The 17,185-nt window shown below is 40.1% G+C and overlaps 1 protein-coding gene across 3 annotated transcripts in view; it reads left to right on the top strand.

Annotated features, from left to right (window-relative positions):
• The first annotated feature begins 6,718 nt into the window (after window positions 1-6,718).
• The window catches only part of MLLT3 (MLLT3 super elongation complex subunit), a 145,298-nt gene continuing 134,831 nt past the window's right edge, over window positions 6,719-17,185 (top strand). For 2 of the 3 annotated variants that reach the window (XM_064502491.1, XM_064502489.1), the window contains exons 1-2: window positions 6,723-7,021; window positions 7,305-7,485. In XM_064502491.1, coding sequence (XP_064358561.1) covers window positions 7,010-7,021; window positions 7,305-7,485 — 193 coding nt within the window. In that variant the 5' untranslated portion in view covers window positions 6,723-7,009. Of the gene's footprint in view, window positions 7,022-7,304; window positions 7,486-17,185 lie in introns of all 3 variants that reach the window. The other variant, XM_064502490.1, reaches the window with a different exon arrangement.

Below are 17,185 nucleotides of genomic sequence, written 5' to 3'. Positions count from 1 at the left end.
GAACAGGTTTCCTTATGTATCCCTAGAGGCCTTTAAACATTTATTTTTTTTTTAACCTTCTATACTGTAATATTGTGCATAGGCAAGACTCCCTTTTGCATTTATCTTTTTTCATTACTACCTCTCTCTGAGGTGGCTGGTGGTGAATTATAAACTCTTTTATATTGTTTTCTAAAACATTCAGCCTCTTGAAGATCTCTTTCCATTGACTAGTAGTTTAATATGTTACCAGCTAAAGTGCTCATTTTCTGTTTGATTTGTGATTAGCAGTGGACAAGTCAGTAAAAGCTCAAAACAGGCCTGCACTTGGCCCAGGCTGCTTGGCTTTTGCTCAGCCTATATAGCTGGTTAAAAAAGGAGCCAATCCAGTGAGATTATTTTGCCATTAGTTCCTGGCAGCCAGAGTGGCATTATAGGGCAGTTTATATATATTCCTTGTTGTATGTGTAAGATCAGCTGTAGGCTCGTTTTAAGTTTTGGCTCAGCTTCAGACCAGGACCTTAATGTTACAGTCAAAGTATCTGGCTTGCAATGGGACTCGGCTATGATTTTATATATTGTCTGCATAAGGAAATTAAAAGATCTGGAATAAAGCAATATTCAGAGTGACAATATATTTAAAAGTCACTGTAGTTTCCTATATTGCCAGCAATATTAGCTGTTGCAGCTAGTTGCTTATTTTAGACATTTAAAATCTAGAAGTGACACTGAAAGCCAGTCCGTATATTTGGGTCACAAAATTTCAACTTGGAAAAGTTGATTTTTAACAGCTGTGTTTGAAAGAATGAAGACAATTTAATATGTCCATGGGACTTAGGAAAAAATCTCATTTTTATTTGACAGAAGATATATCTGCATTGTATAAGGAAATAGTACAGAAAGCCCCAGGCAGTCTTCCTTTCAGCCTCACGGAATCAACAATAATACTGCCCTGAAGTATGTCTCTTATGTAAGGTGCAGTGCTGCACTAGCACAGCTATACTGCTTCCAGAGTAGCTCTGCTGTGAGCAGAAGCGTTGAGTCATGTTTCTTCCAGCTTAGAGGTCTCTGCATCACACTTCATAGCATGATGTAAATATGTCCAAAGATGTCTGAACATAGGGACTGGTGCCTACGGGCAATCCCGTAGCTACATTATTTACGTCAGCAGACGTAAAATGTGCAAGGACCTTTAGCGCTGCAGTGGCTGACTCCATGAAGACTTAGGTAGTTAAACATGTTTAAAAGGCGACCCACATGTGTCTTTTCCCAAAGGGAAATTTCCAAAGACTGCTGTATAACTGCAGCTGGTAAATCCTAGTTTAGTAATCCTGGATAGTACTAGTAGAAATTTGCCCTCACCTTTATAAATTTTTTGTTCTTTGAGTCAGAATCTTCGTACTTTCATATTTGTGTAATTTCATCCATGCGCTGTAAGTTGTTTTAGCTGTTAATCCAAAACAGAGAATACAGTGGCACCAGTTTGTCACTTAATCAACTCAAGATCATTCTTTGGTTCTGCTTGTATCAACTAAAGATTGTATTTGTACTCTGTAAAATTGTCGTATGTCTTCAATGGCAGTAATTGTTTCACAACCCTTTCAGCTTAAATGGAAGTGCTATTTTTTAATAATTTTTTTAATTAAAAGCCAACACTGATTCACACCTAACATATATTAAATAGCTCTCTCTTGTCCTCCAAATTTGAGTGTGAATCTGCAAATTTTTAGAGTAATCACTGTAAATTGAGTGGTCTCAGTTAAGTAGTTAAAAAGTGAAAAGTTAAAGGGATTGAAGTTTGGTTTTAGAACCATTTCCTCCCTTACAATCATGTGCAATATAGGAAATCAGTTTGTTTCAATTCAATCCTGTTCTACATCAAGAGGAAAATATTTTGGGCCAAATACATAAGAAATAAAAATCAGCAGAGGAAGACTCCAAAGTACCAGTAGGTCCATTCTTTCCTGTAGAATCCACTATTATGGAGATGAATATGGAATATGAATCCATGTCAGAAAACGCACCCTTTTAAGGGATTCCCAAGAAGATAATTGTCTCAATGGTATTTGTTAAATATAAATGCATTTTCCAGTTACTTCCTGATGGCCTTATTTCATCTCATTTTCAACCACAGCACAAGCTAAAACCATCCAAGAAGACTCATCTCCCTTCAGTGGAAGACTTCCCTGTTTCTTTTAGGGATGGAAATTTAAGATGCAGCAGCCACAATCATAAAGTGCAGGGGATACACTTTGTTTCTTGGTCACCTTCTCTCATGTTAAACAGGTTCAGATACCACCAGCTGTATTGGAGCTACTGTTAAAAGCCTAATAGTTGCTCTGCTTGCCTGTGTTGTTACCAAAATTTCTCTCATTTTCTTTTGAAGTGACTTGAGTATAAAAAAGGCTGCTTTGCTAATCTGTGTTCTCATTCTAGTAAAATAAAAATTCCAAAGACACTGTAAAATAACAAAACATGACTACCATTAAAGTGATTGTAGTTTTATGTCTTTCAGGAAAAATGCCCTAAGATTCACAAGGGGCTTTGATTTCTTGACTTTAGCATAAAAGCTAGCAGGAGCCCAGAAACAGAGACTTCTCGGAGACAAAAGATAGTTCTTTTGTGCATCTGATTCATCCTGTTTTGCAGTACATAGATCTGATGGATGCCCCCAGGCCTAAAAGAACACTTCTTTTCTCAGAAAATAATATGTCAGGAAGACATAAAAAAATCAAATCCCATCTTTACAGCCTTCTGAGAAAACCAGGACAAATAAATAAACCTATGTACATCTTGTCTAAAAATAAGTCATCATGGCTCTTATCTTGCGTGATAGTAGTCATCTTCGCAGAGCTGTAGAATGGGAAATGCAAGTTCCAATCCTACCATGGATTTTGGGAAATGAACGAATGTTCAGGATCAGGCCCACTGTGACTTCTCCTTAAAGCTATAGCTAGGGTTCACTTCTGTCATTATAATGAAAGAGTTGTCAACCTGAACAGACACAAATCTTATAATTATACTAAATAATAATGATTTTCAGGAGGAACTTGGGAAGACTAATTCAAATCTTTGCAAAAGAAGAGAAGCCTGAGGGAGGTGGACAAGAAATAGAAATACACCAACTTAAAATAAGGCTTTTCTTTTCGCATTTGACTGCTTTGATTGATTGCCTTGTTCCTACTAAGCCAAAAGACAAACCAAATTATAATGTGATTCATATACAGAAATTTTCCTATTTTTTTTCCATTCAAACTGTGTTGAAGAAAAGATGTTTTATTGTTGTATAATAGCCCCACAATGGAATTTAATTTATTACACAGAAATATGGTGTCCCCAACGTCTGCCCTGGGCTAGGAAGCAAATATATCCTTCATGATGTCAAAGTATTATGTAAGTAAGGAAGGAAAACACAAATATTCAAGATCTTGGAAGAGTTGCCCAGAAATGTAGAAAGATCCCATAAAAAGATTTACCTTCTAGCTAGCAAGATGTATTGAGGGCATGAGTTCAAACATAATAGGGCTTTGAACTGCAACTATTCCCATATAACTTTTCTTAATAAAATAATTTCTGTATCTGCGTATGTTAGGGCAGCAATCTGTAATCCTCAAGTTGTTACATTGTAAGTACATAGAGAAAAAATGCTTAGGGCTGATACTGCAATCACTGAATATAGAGATAATTTCATAGATCTGTTTTAGAAAAGAATCTACTTCAAAGATCATTTTTGTACTTACCACATAACTGCTGTCAGTAACATAAATATGTATAACACATTCATAGTATCTGTGAAAATGACATGTATGAGAGCTCAAACACCAATTGAGATACAATTTTTAAACCTGAGCACTTTAAAGTGTGTATCTTCTTTATGAACAAAATTGGTGTTTGCTTATTACTAATTTCTTTAAGTACATTTGAGTGTCTAATTTTTCATAAGGCAATAATAAGAAAGCAGAAATATGCATTGCAGTTGTTATAAAACACAGTGTCTGCCACACTAAGAATGTATTTTGATAGCAGAGAACTGCCTTCCATTTCTACACTGTGAATTCCCTCCTCAGAATGGCATTGAGGTTAATGAGTAATGCAAAGCTGGAATATAGGTGACGGGGCAAGAGAAAAGAAAGAAGAGTGGTTAGGTGATGGTTTAACTGTCATGCTCAGTTACTACTGTAAAATCATTGGTGCTTGAACTTGATTGTTCAAATAAGAATCAAGCAATATTTCCAAAAGTCATATTACAGGATAATAACAGGCCACACAGTTTGAAATTAAAGGTTTGCCTGTAATGAAAGATGAATTACTATTAGCATATATATTAGTGTTATTTATTGGGAACATACTATACACTCAACTCTGCATTAACATGGAAGAGTACATGAAGGATTAAATACCAAAAAATGAGTGTTTTCTGAGAGGAAAAAATCCTGACTTACTCAAAAGCATTTGAATCTGACTTCCACTGAAATCAAATGGATCTATATGTCTAAATGCTTTTGAAGACCTACCATCAGTGCTTACAAGTTCCCTAACTGACAGCATTTGAGAAGAACAGCTCAGCCACAACTAAAGCAGAACCTTTCTGGGAAAAGTGTCATCTGGGATCCTGAACCATGCAAATTAGTCTGTTCACATGGGCCCTAGCACCTGAAAACCGATGGTATTAAATGCGTCTGTGGTCCAGGCTTGCTATCCTTAAAACATGGATGTTCATATACTTAAGAGGTAAATGTTAAAAAATTACAAGGCAAATTGTAACTTGTGGCATTTTTATAAATTGCCTTTACTTCATCTCTTTGGGCAGTTAGTAGTGATTTTAATATTCAAGGCTGAAAGATCATATAACCAGATCTCAGAATTAAGAAGAGTAAACTCTTCTCCTTCTTCTAAAAATGTATTGGAAAGTGTATTGTCATTATTGGAAACCAAACTTCATTTTAAACAATGTCTGCAAGAAAAACAAAATAGAGCTTAGAAGTTTTGAATGAATTAGTAAATTCTGCTTGAATTCTGAAATATTTCGGTAATATGCATTTCTCATTCTGAAGTGAAAGGAGAGGAGAAGATGAAGAGTGATGGGTATTTAGAGACTTCTGAAGAGGTCAAGTGAGGACATTAACTCAAGGGCTCGTTGCGCCATCTCTTGGTGAAATCTGGAACGCCCAGAGAAGATATTTAAAATTCGCAGTTTTACTCCCTTTAAAAATGCTTCTCTTAAAAAGGGTTCGTATGTTTATTGTCCGTCTGTCGAGTTATAATTTATATAATCCAAAATTATAAAAAATATAAGAAGAGAACCTAGAAAAGATCATTTTCAGTGTGGCAAAAGTTTTCATAGACAAGTGTAGACAAATTCGTTGCTGTCTGAAAACAGTCAAGTCGCAAATATCACTACTGTGATTTAGACATTCATAGTCAGTCACCCCCAGTCTTTCACTGGCATATTTCTGTGCATTGGTTAAGTATTTTATCTTCTATAATACAGAAAGTACATAAAGATCGTTGTGGTTGTGACATATCTGTTTTTAAAGGGTATCAGTCCTGTTAATGGTATAAATAGCAGTTAATAGCAGTTAAATAATCTCAAATGTCATTTCCTTTCTGCTATCCATCATCACTTCTAATACTTGTTCAATTAGTGCATTGCTAGCATATTGTCTTCCATTTGTTTGCTAAAAAGGATTTTTGAAGGTCTTCAGAAACATTTGTTAAGATACAGAAGATAGAGACTTAGGTTTGAGTTTCTTCCTTAATGAGTATTTGACGCAGGGTGTTCCCTTACTTAATTTTCACTGGAGAGCACTTAAAAGTTGAGGCTTGTCGATCCGAACAGTGAAAAAAAGGTAGCTTCAAGTATGTTGTAATTTCAAAAATACGAAGAGATGCTACCAGTCTTGAAAGCACGCGTTTCAAAACGCTGAAATCTAACCATTAGCGATACTTGCGGACTGCATCCTATGAACCGCACGGCACTGAACGGTTTTACGGGGCGGGGGTTAGGTAAACTGAGCGCAAAGAGACTCTTGCCCTGAGTGTATTTGTCAGGATTGGTGTAGTAGGTTGCTGAAGTAAAAAGCAAAAGGCAATAGGTTTTTTGTGTACATGTTGCTTGTTTATTTGGTCTTTCGGCACAGGCTGAGAAAATAACGAACCGGTTCGCCTTTTGTTCGTGGCTCTTCAAACCCCAGTCTCGCGCCCCCTCTCATAACGCCACCTCAGCGCCCCGCTGTTCGAACATTTAAACGCGATGACCGTTCCGGGGCCGTTGCCCGGCCACGGCTGCTTTCCCGCGCGTGGCACTGGCGGGGGAGGTGCCGCGTGCTGGCCCGCGCCGTCACCTGCAGCCGGTGCCAGGCCTCCGGACCGGGCGGCGCCGCGGGAAGGACGCCGGCGCCCGCAGCGGCGGCGACAGAGCCCCTTTCCGAGCCGCGGGAGGGCGGCGGAGGCCCCGCAGCGCTGCCCTGGCACACCCGGCAGGGCAAGGCGCTCCGGGCCCTCCGGGAGCCCCGCGGAGATACTGCCCCCCCCCCGCGCCGCCGCGGATCCCTCAACAGCCTCGGCCGCTCCGCCCCTCCCCCCGGTACCTGTTACTTTAAGCGCGGCGGGGGCGGGGCGCGGGCCGCGCCGGGCGGGGGGCTCGTGGCCGCGCCGCCGCCCGCCATTGGCTGCCCGCACCGCCGCGGCGCCCGCCCCCTCGGCACACTGTTATGTCTGTGTCTCGGTGTCAACGCGGCGGGTGGCGCGCATGCGCGGTGGGCGCCCTTCCAGCCGCCGGGGCCGGGCCGGGCCGGGGCTGCCGCCGCCGCCGCCGCCGCCGCCGGGGCTGCCGGGGCCGGGGCGCCGCCGCCTCGGTGCAGTGAGCGGGGCGGAGGGAGGCGGACGGGGGCAGAGGGAGGCAGAGCATGTCGGCCGCCGCCCGCCCGCCTGCGCCGTGCGCACCCTCGGTCGCACCCGCCGCTCCATGAAGTAGCGCGGAGGGCGGGGGCGCGGCGCGGACACCCCGGCGAGCCCCGGGGCCCCAGGCATGGCCAGCTCGGTAAGTGCCCGGCGCGGCGCGGCTTTTCCCCTTCGCCCCGCGGCGCCGTGCGGCTCCGCAGCCGCCGCCTCCATGTTCCGCCGCGGGGTCGCCGCCGTGCGAGCCCGGCGCGGCGCTGACAGCGGCGCTGCCCCGCGGCCGCGGCTGCAGCCGGCTCCGCTCGCCCGGCGCGCCCCGCTCCGTCCCCGCGGCAGCGACAGCGCTTTGTTTCGCTGCCGTCCGCGCCCGCGGGCGCCGGCGGCCCCCGCGCCGCTGACGGCGCGCTCGGCCTGTCACCCCGCAGTGCGCCGTGCAGGTGAAGCTGGAGCTGGGGCACCGCGCCCAGGTGAGGAAGAAGCCCACCGTGGAGGGCTTCACGCACGACTGGATGGTGTTCGTCAGGGGGCCCGAGCACAGCAACATCCAGCACTTCGTGGAGAAAGTCGTCTTTCACCTGCACGAGAGCTTCCCCCGGCCGAAACGAGGTACGGCCGGCACCGGGACGCGCACGCCCGGCGGGGAGGGGGGGCGGCGGGGCCCCCCTGCCGCAGGTGCAGGCGCCGTCCGGGCGGGACGGCGGCGCCTGGAGCTGCGCCGCTGCTGCGATCGTTATTACTGTTTTCCCCGTGTATTTTGGAGCTTATGTTTTGCCCCCTCCCAACACTTAGCTTTCTGTTTTGTTCTCTGCTTTGCACCGTCGTCGGGGCTTCATCGCTTCTTAAACGCGCGGAGACTCCTCAGAAGGGGTGCGCGGCGGCGGGTGCGCACGCCTGCAAGTTGCGCAGGGGGAGATTTAAGAAGCCTTTTGTTTTCGGGTCCGATTCCTGACCCCCTCAGCCCCCCGGTTGTTTTAGTGGGAATAACAGTGCAAATAAAAGAAGGTGCTTTGTTTGAGAGCAGGTTTATTTGTCTAAGTAAACACAGTGCTTAGTGGTTATCTCCCATTTGATCTGTAATCTTTATTGGCATCTAGAACTCCTGCGGTTCCTTAGGACAACATCCTAATAAGTCCATCCTGCTCGTAGCTATGTGGGAAAAATTGAACACTGAAGGGAGTAGAAGACAGATGAAAATTTTCAGTGTTGAAAAAAAAAAACTTTCCTGTCATGAGATAAACAGGCATACTTGAATTTAACGTTTCTCAGTTTGAAGATACCAAGCTGTGAAATATTTTACAACAGTTACTGTCTTTCTTCAAGAATATTTTGCCTGCCTTAACCAATGGACTATGAGAATTGCAGTAATATTTCAACTGTGGAGGTTTTCTAGCCTATAAGCTATTCATTCCCTTTTATCGTCATGCAGCTGAATAAATTTTTAAATCTGTAGAAACCTAGACACTGCACAAGTAGTTTTCTGTGGCTTGTATGTAATACTGCAATATTTATGAAGAATTTAATTGCCCAGATTGCACTGTGGATTCTTCCTATCTTTCCTACTTTCTTCTATTTCTTGCATAGGAAAAACATGACTTTGAGTCAATCTAAATGATTTGGCAAAGAAACTTGGGAGAAGAGGTCTGAGTACTCTAAATAGGTGAGATTGCATTGTTCACGTGCAATGAATGGAATGATGCTTTGAAATCAGTGGTAGAAAGTGCATTTAATGTTTTGAAGTTCTGTTTGCATAGTGAGTGTTTGTGACACTCACTGCTTTTTTTTCCCCCCATACCTTATTATTACTGTTATTTTTTATTTTTTCCTTGTCCAGCCTCAGGAACGTGACTCTGCAGCCCATACTTGGGGATGGCTGCTAGGTGTGGTGTCGAGCTTGTCAATAGGAGTAGATTTTCAGACTTTTACGAGGGAAAGACATATGGTTTGCTCCAGAGAGTGTTTCGCTTTGCGTGTCCAGCTGCTGAGTTTAATTCAGCAGTCATTTAAGCCATTGTTTTAAAATGTTTATTTGAGGGGTTTATTTGTGTGTGTCTTTGTCGTGATGTGACAACTGCTGTGAAAAATGCCAGCTTATATAGCCCAAGAGGGAACTTGTCGTATTGTAATGACGTGTGACTCAGGCTGTGGGAGAACATGCCGCGTTCGGTGTGAGCGGTTAGCCGTATGCCCCTATGACGAGCAGAGCATTGTACTCACTTCGGAGGTTTGCTTGACTTCCTAAAACTACAGCAATGAGTGAAAAATAGATGAAAAAGGAGCCTTGTGATTTCAGGTCTCTCAAATCACAGCGGAGAAGCTGAGTATTGTGCTTCTGGGAAAGTTTTATGCTTGGACGGTCTAGCATGTTTTCTTCTATTTAAAAGTGTTTAAAGAGTTTGTGATGGTGATGTGCAGCTTGTGCACAAGAGTGTTTTGTTTATCTTTCTAACTTACAGAGATGGTTAAAATTTTTGCAAAGTATGTTTTAGATTTTCTTAGTTCTATAAATCAGTGCTGGTAGTTTCATTTGACCTCAGATGGCCTAAACAGCGGGAGCTTAAGTGTTGCATTTAATGGGAATAATATGCATAGTTGTGATTAGCTGTTCACTGTCTCTGAGGGTGTTATATGCTTTATTATGCTAGGCTAAGATAACTTGCCAGTTGGAGATACTTGTTTAGTTGTCAAACCTGGGTCTTCACAGGTAGAAGTGGGAATACAATGTTGGTCAAAGCAAGTATCGCTATAATGACTAGCCACAATAACATTAAGTGTTTGGTAGGTGATCTTTGCATCTCTCCAGGTTCACATTGTAAATGACTGCTCTAAAATGAACGCTTGCAGCTACTAGAAAAAGTTGTAATTCGTCAAATCTATTTGTAGAGCTCTTGGATCAATTTGCGAATAATAAATGAATAGGATATCATAGGTTTTATTAGCTCATAATGTATTTCTGCTACTAGTTCACTTCTTATTATGGATACGGTCATTCCAAACATTCAAGGTGGAGGAGGAAGGTAAATAGTTTTTTTTCCTAAAGCTGTTTCTCAGTGCGGTTGCTTTCCATGTTGGTGAGAACAACTGGATAAACTTGTCAGTGTGCTGGCTACAACTCTGACTTTGCTTCTCTCTTCTGGCACAGTGGCTGTACTAGGGATGTTAGAAGCACTGGAGGTTGGAGAGTTCACAAGCAAAGATGTATCCATGTATTTGTTCTGCTGATGAATGTTATGTAGCAAACGGGGTCCTGTACCCTGAAGTTCGATCAGTTTTAAGGTGCAAATCTCACTAGGAACAGTTCTGTTTTCAGAGTACAGAGTAGCTTGGTTTGTGTATGTAAATACAATGGGAAGGTGGTGATGACTAGCAGGGAACAGCAGAGCATATATAATCTCCTGCATCTTTCACTGTGTCTCACCTTAAAAACTTGGGCTTGGTATTGCTTCTATTTCTTCTGCTGTTTGTTGTACGACGACTGAGTCCTTCAGTTTATGGTTGCACAGTGGAGCATGCATTCCTTCTGTGACTGGTTCCCTGTACTTCCTCCCGTCGAACTTCCATGCTTAGTTCCACTGGGGGGGCTATAGGACTACTCCTCTGATTAAACAGAATAGCCTTACGCCCAGACTCTGTTTTGAAGTAGAGGTCGCATGACAAAAGCTCTTTAAAATCGTCATCGTATTACTTTGCATATCGCACAGACCACAAATAAGATTTACTGTTAGTTCCCAGGTCTCATCTGTTTCATGTTGCTAAGTAAATTGGCCAGCAGAAGACATGAAGAGTTTCCAGATTTCTTTCAAAGCATATGTTGCTTACCTTTCTCCATTTATGGGAAGAAAGTAGTGCTGAGTGTAGAAGTGCAGTAGTTTAAAGTGTGTCTGTGGAAAAAGAGCTGTCACCAGGTTATAGTTAGTACTATACCAGTGGGTATAGTGGTGGGGCTGCTTTCAAAAGAGGGCCTGTTGCTCTTGTCTGATAATATTATATGTTATTGTGTGTTAGGATGCTATCCAGTTTAGAAATATTTTCTTTCCCTTCCTATCTAATAAATGCTGGTACTCTGCAATAGTGGTCTAACTTACTGTTTGCCTTACAGTATTATAGCTTGGTAAGGAAACTACTGATACCTTTCTATGAGTCAATGCAAAAAATACAGGTCAAAAACAACAATGGTACTAGTGTGGCTTCAGTGGTTCAGATTCTGTTAAAATAATGGTATGTTTTGACAAACTCAAAATTCTTCTTCTGAAAAAGGGGTGGGCTAATTAATTTTTTTTTTTTTTTTTTTTGAGATTTACTCAATATGAAAATGAGGGTTTGGACACTGGAATGTTGTAACTTAAAAAGTGGAAGGTGTTGCTTTGCTCCATGGTGTTGAGGGGAATAGTGTTTACCACACCTTGTAATTCAGAAAGTTTTGCTGTAATATGACAAAGCAGTGGGAGTAGAGTTGCATGATAGCCTGCTATAGGGTAGACCAAACTTTTAAGGTCATCTGGAAAACTTACCTTTCCAGTGTGGATTATTTTTATTTAAGACTATATGTTAGTGTAGAACGAGACTTCAGTGGATCATAATATTTTGAAATAGACTTAGCTAGACTTCATACTAGACTAAAAATAGAGTAACTTGGAAGTGGACTTAACTAATAGACTTTTATGATAGTAGACTTAAGGTAAAAGGTGCCAATGACTTGTTTTAATAAAGATTTTTTTTTTCTCTACTCATACCATGGCTTTTCCAGTTTTGTTTCCACAGTTCAACTAGGCAAATTTTCTGAACAATCCTCATTAGGGAAGTTAAGAAATCCATTTTGGATCGGTCATTATCTGGGTGTCCAATAAAGAAGAAGAAACACTAAAATTTGCAGTCCTCATTATCACTGACTCCTCTTTAAAGAGAAATTTGCCTCAAAGCCCCTGGTATTTTGGGCCATGGCAAGATAAGAATCTTTTGGAACTAGGATGACGTGAAAGACTGATTTGGGGTGTGTTCTTCCTTGTGGAGCTTGCTGCTGTGTGAGCCTGCACAAACATGTGAGCTGACTTGGGTTCTGACAAGTCATAGTACGTGGTGACCTGTGCTGTACCAGTGAAACCCAGTTTGGGTTTTCCACCCTGAGTGTACAGTAGTATAGTTGTCAAGTGGAAACTGCATTAGGGGCATTTTTCAGTTTGCTTGTTAGCTTTTCATGGAACAACATATTTGTAGGTAAACTCTGAAGAAGTGCACAGACAGGTTAGTAGTTATTTAAAAATTTTTTTTTTTAACAAAAAAAAAATCTCATGTCCGTTTTGTTCCCTATATGTTACCTGGAAGTGAAAAAATGCTGGTCAAGTTCTGCTACGATGCATTTGGGTTCATCATACAGAAACTTCACTGAGTTGACTGCCTCAGTCTCTCAACTTGTGATGGACAGATCGGTAAAATTTGAAGTTGTAGACCAGATCCTTTATAGAGATGTTTGGGTCTGTTGCTTAAAAGGAATATTTATATTTGAACTTTTTTTTTTTTTTTTTTTTTTTTTTTTTACATTGACAACTTAATCCTTTTGTGAAAGCTCATCTAATGCGAGGTTTCAAAATGGGCTCTAATGACCTATGTTTTGAACTTAAAAATGTTTGTGTAAAATATTCATTAAAAATACACTGGCAAAAAAATTTGTGAGTGCTTGTATCTTAGAATGAACTCTGTTTACAAAAAACAGACCAGTTTTCCCCTTGTTACCTTGTGACTTTTTTTTAAACTTGTTTTTCAATGGATTGCAGTATGTTATGAAGCGTATTTGCGGAAAAGGAGGGGAAGAAGATGCTTAATCTCTCCCTCTTTTCATAGCCCCGTTATATTAATGTGACCACAGTGCAGAACCCGCTGCTTTTGGTAGCTTGCATGTTATCTAATACTTTCTTAGAGAAAATTTCCGGACAATATAATCTTTTTCATTGCTCTTAATTTGAAATTCTTTTGGCAATTTTAAATATTAAATGCAAATAGATACTAGTCTTCTCCTGCTCTGTTTGAAGTCAATGAGAAACTTTACTCCCCATTAATTTTAGTAAATTGAGTGGAATCAGGATAGGGGCCCAGAAGCAGATTCTTATTTCTTGTATGACTTGTGTTTTCTTTGTACTGCCTAATACAGGCAGATGATCAAGATGAACAGACTGGTAGTTGGCTTTCTGCTGGTTATTTGAGTAGGAGGTTTAACTACATTTTTAACAAATGACTTTAATTGCAGCTCTCTGTCTTTTCTCTTTTTATATTTTACCTAAGCCTTACCCACCACATGTGTTGGGTATGTGGGAATCTTTTCACATCACTCTTCTGGTCATGATGTTCAGGAGTCCCAGGTTTGATAAGGCAGCTTCAGGGCAGATGTTGCTGTTCTAGTTCAGAACAGTTATGTTATTGGCCATGTGTCTGCTCATCAGTGGATCTCAGCTGCAGCCAGATGCACCTTCTTCTAATGTCTAGTGAAAAACTTAGTTTGTCCAACAGAAATCTCATGAGTTTAAATATTGCTGCTACTTTAATCAGGAGCTGAATTTATTTGCAAGTACAGGTGTGTTTTCAAGTGTGGTCTCTAATTCAGCCCAGTGTAATTTACAAGGACATTTCATGATTTACTTCTCAAAGAGGATGAGAAGAGTCTGAATATATTGAAGTGCACTGAAGTTTCATCAGCACTTACATAAGTATCATTAGTAAAATAGTGAAGTGTAACCCATGTAGGAAAACCTGTTTCTAAGAATGAATTTCACTTCTTTGATATGCCTCTAAACATGATCAAGTTCATTGTCGATGCCTATGCTTTACTTCGAAATCTACAGTGTAATAAGGACTTGATTCCTGGATTGGGCAATACTTATCTGGCTTGCAAGTATACAGATCTGTTAATCCATCTCCATTGGTTGAGTAATGCTTTTATTTGGTAAAGTTTGTCAAAGAGATTGGCTTTCTGAGAAAATTTCAGTTGAATGCAATGCAAGTTAAGTTTGTTTCAGACTGAAGAGTGACAATGGGTTCTTACATTGGCTTAAGATATTTAGTGACTCTACAGTCTGGCAATACTTCAGTATAACAAGACATGTGAATAACAAGACTGTTACATCTTACAGTAACACAAACTTACACTTTAAAACTTTTATTATGTGGTTTCAGTGTCTTTAATTTTCATCCTCTTTTGTAGGATGTCTAATTGAAGCTTGATTTTCATAAAGGCTGTGGCATATTTGTGCGAGGAGAAATGCTGATCTCTGTAACAACTGCTGATCAATTCAGATTCTCATTTCATAACTCTTAAAAGATAATCCTAGGTTATTAGAAAATACATATAGCATGCATTTCACATCATGTTAGCTTTGAATATCGTTTCATTGTTATTACAGTATTTCTAGTTTTAAAGAGCTGTGGTCAAGTCTTTCTGAAGGTACAATATTGCTACTTTGTAATTCTTTCAGATTTTAACTGTAAGAAAATGAAATGTAGCTACAGGATTATCATACACATGATACTGGATAGCCATAGAACAATACTAACTTCAAAAAGATATAGCAAACCAAATTCTTGCATGAGAGATCAGCTTTATCACTTCTTTTTTAAGATGAGGGGAAGATATCTCAAAATTGTAAAATCATTAGTTATATTTGTTAGTGTTTGAGGAAAGGAAAACTGCTGTTTGTTTGTTGTTACTCTGTTTACTTTTGTGAAGTTTTTATCCTTAGAAAAGTAATAGATATGTAAGAAATCTTTAAATATATTCACTATTATAGGCTAGGTAATCTGCACTTCAAATACAGTAATGTCTGTTAAACTTTCCTCTCTGTGTTAGTAAATGATAAAAACCTAGGAATTTTGTCAGGGTTACTTTTGGGGGTACTGTTTGGGGTGTGAAGACAGTTCCTGTAGCAGTGATGTGCAGTATAATCTTTATTCAGGTTTTTGGAAGAAATGTTAGAGAAGTTGTTCTGTCTTTTGTTCTAGTGGAATCTGTGGAAGAGACTGACAACTTGATGGCTGTAGCCTGATAAAGACTGTTGGTAATGCTTGAGATAGTTGGGGAAAGCACAGATTTATAAATAAAGCTTACATCCAGAAATCAGTCTGTAGGCTGCTGCAGTCTGGCAACATTCATTTTTTTTGTAAGATGCTTACAATGGTCACTTACACTTTAAAAAAGACAGGGAGTTTAGCTCATGCGTGGTCATTCTGTATCTTCCTTCCCTGGTAGTGATTGATAGATATGTCTGAAAACAAACAAAAATTGTTTGTGCTCTAAATTGTGCTTTCTCATTTTGTCAAAAAACATTTGGCTTTAGTCAAAAACTTTTTTTTGCATTTTTATTGTTGTTTTGCTGTCCTACCTAGTACATAGAAGGAAGAAGAAGAGACTGATATTTAAAATGTTTATATGCTTGCTTAAATCCCTATGTGGTTATTTATTTTAAAATTAAGCATTTTAAGTGGTGGGCAGTGTAAAACACTAACATCACAGAATCGAAAACTAATTTCACAAGAATTGTAGACTGCTAGGTAAAGCCTGTTGTTCAGTAACTTGTTAAACTTATTAATCTTTCTTTCAGATGTGCCATTCTTTTTAAATAATGCTAGAGAACAAGATCCTCAGCCAGAGTTGAGTACACTCATCAGAGGATTTAACATATATAGCCTTGTTCTGGTGTTCTCATGTAGAGTATTAACGCTTCGCTGTTCCTATTACTTGCCAACCAAAGGGCTGTATTGTGCCATTGATCTTGAGCAGAAATGTCACACTAACTCTGAGGAGTTAATATTTGTTAATTCCCTGGAGGGATCTGGTAGGGCTGGAAGAGTTCTGTTTTAAAATCTATGGCATGCTTTGGCCCTAAATGTCTTAACTGCTATAATACTATGTAAATGATTGATTGAGTGAAATTTTTTTTCAGATATAGTTAAGACCTATTCTCAGCTGTTGATGCATGTGAATTGCCTTTTTATGGCTTCAGTATTTTGTTGACAGCCGTATACAAACAAGCATACGTGTGTACAGTGGGATATGTATATAATTTTTTTAAATGGTATATCACTTGTAAGGGTAAATATGAAGATATATATTTCTGCTTTCAAATTGTTATGATGACAGAGATCAGAGCAAAACCAGCATTATTATACACAAAAATGAAGAACTAAATGAGAAATGTGAAGTAGCTTCATTTTGGTGATTATTCGTAGGATACTGAACAGTTTGTAGTAAGCCTAAATTTACTATTTGTGCTTGCTATTATAAAGCTTCTACAAAAACACTCCATCCAAATCAATGAAACACTTAATCGTTTTGCTCTTGTTTGGACGGAAGTCATCAGAACATAGCATATCTCTGTGAAACAAGGGTTGAAAGACAAGGTGTTCTGTGCTTGTAGGCTGGTAAAGGAAATCAAGAGCTTTCTTTATATACTTGCAAGGAGACTTTTTTTTTTTTTATCTTTCCTATGCTAACTCTGAGGGACACATGATCTACAAAGGAATAATCCTGAGATTCGGTAGAGACAGAGCTACTTGATATTGTGAGGTGGAAGCCAGTGAACAGGGTATTTTCCATCAAGAGTGTGGGAAGTAGTGCCAGTCCAGAAATGTCGTTGTTGCTGAGCACAGCCTTTGTGGTGGCGAACAGCAAAAGATTTCTTGAGAAATTTGGAGTAATAAGTATTCTAAATAGGTAAACGGCATTTGGATTCCTCTTGAGATTCAGTACTGGGCCCAGTAATTAACAGAAAAAGATCTTTGTACATTTTTTCTTTGTGCATTTTTTCTTATACTATATGCTTCCAAGTAAATATTTTACTGAAGCATTTGATAAAACCATTACAGAATATTTGGTTCTAGGTCATTATGGCCCCAATAACACGATTTACTGAAAAGGGGGAGAGAGATGGATTGAGTTTGAGGTCTTCGTGCTCTCTAAACATGAAGAGGCACCGGTCTTGCATAGTATTCAAAAGCAACTTATATAACTAGGGTATTGCCTGGTGGGTTGATTTCTTGCTTGTCTGATCTGTACTCACATCACGTTTTTGGACGCATTTAGGGACTGAAAATGATTTAATATTAGTGCAAGGAAATATATAATTGTGTAACGCATATTAGAATGTGTAGAGCCATGTTAATGCGGTGTGTAGGGTCATATTAATGAAGTAGAAATCACCCTCAAAGCTATGTTTCTATAAAAAGATTTTAATGAAAATTACATCACTGGAAATATTACAGAATGTTTCCTTACATCTACCTAAACACATGCAGTTGAACAGCTTTCACTTTAAAAAGAATGGCA

The sequence above is a fragment of the Dromaius novaehollandiae genome, chromosome Z (genome assembly GCF_036370855.1).
Source record: "Dromaius novaehollandiae isolate bDroNov1 chromosome Z, bDroNov1.hap1, whole genome shotgun sequence".
Classification (NCBI taxonomy): domain Eukaryota; kingdom Metazoa; phylum Chordata; class Aves; order Casuariiformes; family Dromaiidae; genus Dromaius; species Dromaius novaehollandiae.
The sequence above is the reverse complement of the archived record's forward strand: the minus strand, read 5'-3'. Positions and strand labels throughout refer to the sequence as shown.